At 56.5% G+C, this 9,389-nt stretch overlaps 3 protein-coding genes across 3 annotated transcripts; all 3 read right to left on the bottom strand.

Moving 5' to 3' along the window:
- Positions 1–130: 130 nt before the first annotated feature.
- Positions 131–3,103, bottom strand: DQ04_06011020 (protein kinase; the record flags this gene model as incomplete). Its single annotated transcript, XM_009314490.1, has 1 exon — positions 131–3,103. One exon carries the CDS (start codon positions 3,101–3,103, stop codon positions 131–133), a length of 2,973 nt encoding a protein of 990 aa, XP_009312765.1.
- Positions 3,104–4,130: 1,027 nt separating this feature from the next.
- On the bottom strand, positions 4,131–4,766 carry DQ04_06011010 (putative ras-related protein rab-14; the record flags this gene model as incomplete). The annotated part of the gene is made up of 1 exon (XM_009314489.1): positions 4,131–4,766. The coding sequence occupies one exon, from the start codon at positions 4,764–4,766 to the stop codon at positions 4,131–4,133; it is 636 nt and encodes a 211-aa protein (XP_009312764.1).
- An 899-nt stretch (positions 4,767–5,665) lies between these two features.
- Positions 5,666–8,554, bottom strand: DQ04_06011000 (hypothetical protein; the record flags this gene model as incomplete). Its single annotated transcript, XM_009314488.1, has 1 exon — positions 5,666–8,554. The coding sequence occupies one exon, from the start codon at positions 8,552–8,554 to the stop codon at positions 5,666–5,668; it is 2,889 nt and encodes a 962-aa protein (XP_009312763.1).
- Positions 8,555–9,389: the final 835 nt, after the last annotated feature.

The raw sequence follows: 9,389 nt of genomic DNA, 5'->3' as shown, positions 1-9,389 counted from the left end.
TTTTTTTTTGCGCTTCTTGTTGTTTCGTTTTCGTTTTGTTGTTGTTGTTGTTGTTTTTTTTTAATCTTCCGCTTTTTCATTTGAGCGTGTAAGAGTGTTTTGTGAGGGTAGGTGTGTTCGGCGTCGCCCGTCAAATCGTCTTCCTCGCAGGCGGTACGGGTGGCTCCAATGAAATACGTGACAGGACTGTTGCACTCTTCTCCCACGTCATGCCCCGCAGCCAGGGGTGGAGCAGGAGCGCCGTTGCTGTCACCTCCGCCACCGAATCATCTTCATATTCCCCTTTTTCCTCCTCCGTCGGGGCTGCACCGCTCCAATGTGCCGCACCGCCGGTCTCGTTGGGCGGGTGTTGCCTCACACAAGAGGCATGTGGCTCCGGTGGTGAGCGTGGTGAGCGTGGCGTCTCCTGTAGGGCGTCCCGATGCATCATAGGCGAAGTGATGTCGATTGGCTTCCAATTTGGCAGCTTTATCACGGCGGGGAGTACGAGACCATCGTTGAGTGTCATTGGCAGTACCCCATCGTCGTCTACGTCGCACCCAGTGTATGACGTGGGGCCGTGGCGCTGTTCCGAGTACGTACAGGCGCAGGACCGCAGCGACTCCTCTCCGTCCGAGAGTGTCGCCGGCGACGTGCAGTCCCTCTCACGCTCCGCGGGCAGCAGGGCACTGATGAAGTCCCGAAACGCGTCAGAGAAAACTGTCGTGTTATTCCTGACGGGGTGTTCATCGTCAGCGTCACCGCCCTGACTCATGTTATCTCTTGGCGTGACATTGACGAGTGCGGCCGGGAGTCGTGGCGGATGTGTGCGGAAGCTCGCAATGGTGAAGATAGTCGGCGTGAAGGGCAACTTTCCGAGTGCCATCTCCAGCAGCGTGATGCCGAGGCTCCAGAAGTCACTCTCCTTACCGTAGGCCGCGTCAGCGTCCACCCGAGCGGGTGACATGTACGCCAAGGTACCGACAAATGTGTCGCATTGGTAAAAACCCATACTGTGCAGCTGATGGGAACTCAGGCCAAAGTCACTTAGTTTCGCCGCACCTGCAGCACGGTTAAGAAGAATATTGTGCGGCTTCAGGTCGCGGTGCAGCTGCCGCACTGTGTCGTGCAGATAGCGCAGACCATGCAACACCTGGAAAGCAATTGCACAGCATTCCTCCTCGCTAAACGCACAGCCGGGTCGCCGGTTCATGACATCCTTGAGACTCCCACTGTCCATCAGCTCCATCACAATGTACGCACATCCTCCTTCGGCGAACATATCGTAGCATCGCACAACTCCACGGGCATCTTCACTCGCATTATTGCTTTCACCGCCCTCGGCGCCGTTGGGTGCATGCTTCTCGGTGGTATTACCCTTCTCATCCATGAGGTGGTGATGATTATTATTGTTGTTGCTGCTGCTGTTGGTGTTGTCAATACCGATGCTGCGTTTAAGCACTGAAAGCTCATTCTCCACATGTGGCCGTGAGTGTTCTGTGATGTAGATGCACTTTACCGCCACAAGCTCTCCTGTATCCAGGCGCGGCACCGCGTACAACACCCCACTCGATCCCTTCCCTATTCGTGTCATCTTCTCGATTGACTGTACCGACACAATGCGCGATGGTGAGCTGGCCAGAGAATGCATTACCGGCGTGGTGCCAGAAATAGCCATGGAGCGAAGAAGGGGTGAAAGCTTATGAGTGCTCGAGCTTTCACGCATACTCGCCGACATCGTGTTCAGCTGTATCTGCTCCCGATCTATCCGGGACACTCGCCTGTTAACGCCCCCTTCCAACGACGCTCCACGCTGTAAGTGGAATTGCAAGTACAGGCAGAGCAGGCTCGGGAGTCGCCGCCGCCTTTCTTTCCCCAGACTCTCATGCACATCGCGGTTTTCACCCCCCGTTAGCATGACGAATTTATTTCGGTGGTAAGAAGCCTCATTATATGTCAGCGATGATTGCGTAGACGTTACCGTGCTAGAAGCGCTATCCAACAGTTGCTCACGTGCAACCGCATACACTGTTGAGACGGTATCCCCTAGCAGGGCAGCCAGCGCCCGCCACGGCACGGTGTCCTGCTGCACACCCTTGAGCAAGTCGCCAAGGGCGAGGAGCTCAGACGATAGCTTCCCCGCGTCATCCCTGTTTGCGTCATGGGTGGAGCCGTCAAGGCTAATCATGTTCCTGACGCCCATCACCAGCGCATTCTCGGTGCTATTTCCATCCTTGCCAGGCACCGCCTCAAACGCGTGAGGCACGGACACCGGCAGCAGGTATGGGTGAGTGACGTGTTGACACATGAGAGCGGCGGCCACAATGAAGACCTGCTCATCCTCAGTACGGTATTCCGTGAAGAAGCTGCGCAGCGCACTTGTCACCGTCTCTCGCGATCCATGTGGGGACATAACTTTACTGTTGGAGCTAAGCCCGCTGTTGCTGGTGGGGAGCGCCATGTTGTTTTTACGTTCGTAGATCGTTCTGCTTCCTCGGTAAGAGCGGGACATTGTGGTGCGGTTTCCAATGATGCTGTTACTCCTATCCACTGAAGAATCCTCGCTATTGAGTTGGTAGCGTCCAGGGTGGCGCTCGTGGAACTGATTCAGCGCTTTGCGCACCAGCTGCTCCAGCAGCGTGTCCCCATTCTCCATCTCCATCGTCGCGCTGCTCTCAGTACTGAACTGTGGGCGCATTTGAAAGTGCATGAGTGGAGACTGTTCCACCTCCGCATCGTCAGCCGTGGTGCTGTGTTCGTCAATGAGACCCATTTCCTCCAGCAGCGCACGCACGAGCGGCTTGCATGTCAGTGTATGTGTCGTCCTCGGGAAGGCGTTGTTAAAAGCTGGCACGATTTCTGGCACACGTCTCTTGTACACCCGAAACACAAACTGCCTAAGGAGGGCGTTTGCCAACTCTACCGCCTGACGGTGAAGCGGAAGAGAGAAGAAGTCCGTCACTTTGCTACAGCGTTCGAATTTGTCACCAGGTGGCAACGTAGGAGAGCGTGTCTGCAACAGCTGCTGTTGCAGCGGCAAATGGTCCACCTCACCGTCATTGCATTCAAAAGGGGATGTAGGACAACGCCCGTCGAAAAGCGCCTCTTCAAGGTAAATTTGCATCCCCTTGGCTTTCATTGCTCCTTTCATTGTTGTCTAGTTGGTAATACCGATGCTGTCACTACTCCTTGTAATTTCCCTTCTGGCTTCACACAACACAGAGAAGATATAGGCCCATTACGAGAAACAATGAGAGAGAATAGAGATGGTGTGGTCAACAGAGGAGAAAGGATATAAGCCCGTATAAAAAAAGCAGTCAGCATCAAAGATACAAAAGGTCAAGGATGAGAGTTGCTGAAATCCCATATATATATATATATATATAGATGGGTGGGTGGATGTTGGTGAATGTGTGTTTATGTGTGCGTGAGTTCACTTCTCCCTTCTCCATTGCAGAGCTTGGGGGTATATATGTATACATACACACACATATATATATATATAAGCCCCCTCTCCTTCTGTGATCTTAGGCCGCCTTGCTCAGCCTCACATTGGGCCAAAACACATCCGGCGCGTCGAGAATAACAGGAAAATATGTGTCTAGATGCGTCTTTCAGGGTGCATGTGTGTTTGTGTGTATTTGTATGTATGTGTACGTGCGAGTGTGTGTTTATGTCTGCAGCGGTGATGTTTCCGTACATCCGTCCAACGCTACCCCCACAGTCGGCACCCACCGAAACAGAGAGTTAGTGGCTGATGGATAGAATTATAGAGCCTAGACCATCCCACCATGGTTGGTCGCGCAATGAAGCAAAATAATATTACTGCATCCCCCCACCCTCTTCTCTCTCTCTCTCTCTCTCGCTCCTCCACGCCAAGAAAGAGAGAAAGAAAGAGACATAAGGAGATGCACACCAAGGAGAGCTCATCTTGTTGCTGCCTATGTATACCGCCTCGCACCCTACCCGCCCCATCCGACTGTCCATTCCGCACACTGCTGGTACCTTTGGTTGTTGTTGTTTTTCTTTCCTGTTCTGTTACCCCATCGTTGTTCCCCAATACGTCCCGCCACCCACACACAAGCACACCCACCAACACACAGACACACAAAAACTCTTTCTCCCACTCACCTACACAGTTACACTTGTGCTCAGCACTCGCAGCCGCTCTTCTGCACCGCCGGTGCCTTCGCCGGCACGCCCGCGCTGGGCAGCGTGGCGGTGTGCAGCTGCACACCGCTGTCGGGGTCGGTAGGGTTCAATATGCCACACATCACCTCCTCATGTATTTTGTGCGCCGTCGACAGGAACGCCTGCTCCACGTTATCGCCATTCAGCGCGCTGCACTCGACGAATAGCAGGTTGTTCTCCTCCGCGAACTTCGCCGCCTCCTCGTACGACACCTCGCGCTCTTCGTCGAGGTCGGACTTGTTGCCGACGAGAATCATCACTGTGTGCGGGTTCGTGTTGCTGCGCGCGTCCTGCAGCCACGTGCCGACGTGTGAGAAAGTATCCCGCCGAGTGACGTCGTACACCAGCAGCGCGCCCGCCGCGCCGCGGTAGTAGCCGCGCGTGACAGAGCGGAATCGCTCCTGTCCTGCAGTGTCCCATATCTGCAGCTTCACCGCCTCACCACTGATGTCGACGATCATCGTGCCGAACTCGACACCAATGGTGTGTGGGAGATCCTTGCGGAAGCGCTGCTCAGTGAAGCGCTGCATCAGGCAGCTTTTGCCCACGCTCATGTCGCCGATGATGATGTACTTGAAGATGTACTTGTGGCTCATGTCGCACTGTGAGATGGGCTTCACTATTCCTACTGCAAATTGCTGACGCTGCTGGTGTTGCTGGGCGAGGGACGGGGGGGGTCTCTGTCGCGGTGAGTGGGCACAACTATGACGAGAAGGAAACAAGCTGATAACCGAGACGAAATCACGCGCTACGCCGCACCAACAGCCACGCCAACAATCTCCTATTGGTCAAAGTGATGAACTCGGTACAGAGAAGAGCGAAAAACGAAGGTGGGCTTACTGGCTAATGGACGGAAAGAGGAAGGCGCTGCAGAAATCCCCAAGCCTCCGTTCCTTCGGTTTGTTTGCTCTGCACTGTCCTCGCCGTTTCTCGCTGCCGTGACAATTCTGCCCCTGTGGGCGTGCTGGAACGGAGTGGACAGGAGAAAAGCACAGAAAGATAGAGAGAGAAAATAACAAAATGAAATGCAGCACAAAAATGAAGCATGCCATGAGTGGCTTCTCAGTGTGCACCACCACCACACACACACACACACAGGTAGGCAGAGGTGTGTTGGAGCTTCGGTTGTTTTGTTTGCTTGTATCAATTGCATGCAACGTGTGCGTGTGGGCGGCATACAGCCACACACACAGGTGCACATACACAGAGAAAAGGCACGAAGGGAAGAGGGGGAGGGGGGAAAGAAACAGAAGGCAGGGATGGTGTCATATATACCGCCGTCTCGGCTTCCCTCTTCTGTTTCTTTGTTTTCTTATTGTTCCCGCGCTCTCCTCCGTATGTCTCGCTCGGCATGAATCGATGTCTGCCTGTACATCCTTGGGCCGAAGAATGATGGTACATGAAAGAAGGAAACAAAGCGAGCGCCAGCAACGCGACCACCACAGCAACAAACGCCATAACAACAGCAGCGACAGCAAGAGCAGCTGCAGCAGCCTCAGTACCCTGGACGCACCTCCCAACACACCGCCTCCTGATCGTTGATGAGCAGCACCGCCCGGCACCTGAGGCCCTCCAGCAGCCGCACTGTCCCCTCGTAGAGCGTGTTTGCGGCGTTGACGGGGCGCAGTGGGGTGCGCTCCGCCCCCGCCCCAACCGACGCGGCGTCGTCGGTGACGAGAATTATTTCCACTCGCAACGGGCGTGTACGGTCGGCGCGCTCGCACAACCGGTCGTACTCCCGGCGCAGCTGCCGCCGCTGCTTCGCACGGAGAGCGTACTCGCGTCCCAGCAACACCAGGTCCTCCTTTGCGTTAGCGAGTGTCTTGCGCAGCTCTTCTACGTTGTCATTCAGTTGGTTGAGGCGTTGCTGCAGCTCATCCTCCTGCTTCTTTAGCTTCGTCAGCTCTTTGCCACGGCGACGCGCCATACTCTTCTGCACATGCGCAAGTTCTTGCTTGATGGGATCTGCGCTCTCGTTGAAGCTCTCCTCTGCGACCCTCAGTTCCACCCGTGAAGACGCAATCAGCTTGTTAAGCCGCTGCTGACTTCCGCTCGGATCCTCCGACTCCAGGTACGTGTTCTCCACCTCTAGGAGGCGGCGGACGTTGTCGATGGTGACCTCTAGATACGCGCAGTGTGGAATTTGTATTGCAATGCGTTGCAAGTCACCCAGTGCTATCAACGTCCCGCAGAGCGGCTCAATGATGGTGGCGCAGCGCTCTTGAAAGTCGATGCTCACGAGCGGCCACCCGAAGGGTTCCTCTTTGATCTCAACAGGGTACTCGCACCACTGCGAGGCCAAGACCAGAGGTGTTCGAATGACTGCGGCCTCCCCCCAGCCTTGTTGTTGTTGTTGTTGTTGTTGTTGATTGTGGTGATGGTGCGGGGGCATCAGTGACAATAGGCGTTTCGTGTGGGACGCTCCATTACTATCGCGCTGCATCGGCGTCACGCGGATGAATCCGATGTTCGCGAAGGCTCCCATCACAGTGGCGCTCTTGTCGCGCTCGAAGAGGTACACAAACAGGGGCTGATTCCCCCAGCGGTGGCGCGCCGCGCGGATGTCGAGGAGTACCTCCACCTCCTCAAGGTCGTCGCGGCAGCGCTGCACGAGAAGCAGCTCGCGGTCCAGCAGCGGCACCACCGGGACCGGCTCCGACGCCAACGTGACGGTTGCAGTGAGCTCGACGCGGTGTGAATCGGCGCGCGCGACCAGCCGCACGACGTGCTGGTCCCTGTCGGCGAACACGGGGTGGGCCTGCGGCTCTATGACACACACCTCAAGCGCTGACAATATGTGCATGACGGCTGGCCTGTTGGGCTCCCTCGCCAGTCCCTCGTGGCGGCTGTTGAGGATGCGGTGGATCTGCGGCAGTGAAAAGTCGTGCCGGTCGTGGATGACGCGCAGCTCTTCGAAGCTCGTTGCAACGAGCGCCGTGACGCTCACAACGCCGTCCGGCGCACGTACCCAGCCGCTCCCGAGCAGGCGGCCGTCCGCCCAAAGCAGCGGGCTCTTCGACTGCCGCGACGCCGACGAACACAAAGACGCTTCGGGCGCATCGCTGACGGCATTGAGAGCGAGCAGTGTGAAGTGAGGCACACGAAGGCCGAGCATCATCTGGATCAGCGTCTTGCGGGGGGGAAAGGCGTTGCACAGCTGCAGCCCCCGCACTGCACCGGAGTAGTAACCGTAGCGTTTGCACATCTTCATTGTGGTCCTCTTGAGCTGCTCACCTTCGTTGGTGAGCTCGTGCGCAGTGACCATCACCGTTGGACTGGCAGCAGTGGAGAGACTGAACACGTCCATCAGTGGCGTCGTCCGACCGCTGATGTCCTTCTTGTGCAGTGTGACATCCGTCGTCGCGATGCTGATGGTGTTGGTGTTGGTGATGTCCTCTTCGCAAGACAAGGTTGGCTGGGAAGGACGATGCCCACCCCCATTGCTCCCGCCACTTAAGGGCCGCGACAGATGCAGCAGCGCATCTTCGCTAGCGTTCGGCATACGCGGTGGCGACATCGGCGGCGGCGGCGACGACGACGACGATAGCAGCACCGATTGCCGGGGCTGCTGACATGCTGCCATCGCCATTGGGGGTGGTGATGCTGATGTTGTTACTGTTGGTGGTGGTGGTGGTGGTGGTGATGCCGATATAGCGCTTGTGGTCGGCACGCGGTGGCACTCGTTTCCTACGTCCCGCGCAGCAAGTGTGAGGCCGCGGCTGTACTGCAGCGTTGGCACTGGATGTGCCTCACGCATTTGTTGCACAAGCTTTATGATGACGTTCGCTCCGTCAACTGCCCACCTGCAGGAGCGCTCGAGGTGCAGTAGCTTCGACTCCGCCTCCTTGGTGCGCTGCGTGTAGCGATCATTTAACTCCTGTGCGATGCGCTGTCGCTCCACCATGAAGTCCTCCTCTCGCAACAGCGAGTTGCGCAGCTTGCGGCTGCTGCCGCGCTTCTTCTTGGCGCGCTCCGTGTCCTCCTGGGTCCAGCGCTCACGCATGCCCGCCTCCGCCTCTACCCACTCTCCCCTAATGCGCCTCAGTGACTCCTTTACCTCGCTGCGCTCGCGCCGGAAGTCCTGTATGTACACGCGCAGCTGCTCCAGCGTCATCTCCGAGCACTGATCCGGCAGCGGGTCGTCACGCACGAACGGGTAGCCGACGGTTGCCTCGGACTCTACGATCGAGGAGTACGCGACGGGGTCGCTGCGCAGTTCGTTGATCTCGAGGAGGATGGCCTGCTCGTAGTTGCTGTATTCGTCCTCCTTCGACATCACCGCCTGCCGCAGTGCGGCGGTGTTGTCAAATTGCTGCGGTGGCCGCTGGAAGTGGCGGGGCGGCTGGGTAGATGAGGCGGCCGCGACGTCGACAGACATTGCCATGAAGTGGGGCCTCGGCACGTGACGCCTTAGGCGGCTGTTGCTGTTGCTGTTGCTGGTGGTGGTGGTGGTGGTGGTGGTGGCAGAATCAGCACGCACCGCCTATTCTCTCGGTCTCTTACCGTTGCCTGTTTGCTGTGCGGTGCAGTGGCTTCCTTCTTGTTCTTGTTGCACCTACAACCGAACTCCATGGCAGTGGGAAACAAAAGAAAAATAAAAATAAAGCAAAGACAAAACAAAAAGAAATGCGGACTGCAGTCAAATGTGCGGACCTCATGTGTGCATGCATACGCATGCACATTCACGTGCATCCCCCAGCCTACGCCTGCGCATCCGACCCTCAAAGTCTCCCCACCACGGCACGCAACTGTGTGCAGAGGTGGGCACCGGCACACCCACACATATAGACAGAGAAGCAGACAGCTGTTAGACGCTGAACGTAGTGGGCCAGCTGACGGAGTGTCAGCGGCGATTTCTCTTCTCGTCGCTTCTCTCGTTGTCGAAGCAGCAGCAGTAGTAGTAATAATAATAGTAGTAGTAGTAGTAGTAGCAGCAGTGGGAGGGGTGTGCCTTGATGGCGCCCACCACGCAAGGTGTGGGGAGGGGGTCGAGACGTNAAAAAAAAAAAGTAAAACAAAACCGGACGGAAGAAACATAAGGAGATAGGTAGATCGACGGAAGAGTCCAGGGAGTGGTGGCGTACAAATACACCTAAAATTCAGCACTCCCGCCATGCACACGCACTCATCTTGCGCATTGCCTGTGGCTTTATTGTGTTTCTCTCTCTCGCGCGCGCTCTCTCTTGAGGGGGGTGTGAGTTGTTGTTTCATCGTCTGCG

This window comes from Trypanosoma grayi, assembly GCF_000691245.1.
Source record: "Trypanosoma grayi strain ANR4 Tgr_601_V1, whole genome shotgun sequence".
Lineage (NCBI taxonomy): Eukaryota > Euglenozoa > Kinetoplastea > Trypanosomatida > Trypanosomatidae > Trypanosoma > Trypanosoma grayi.
This window is presented reverse-complemented; position numbering and strand designations above follow the sequence as displayed.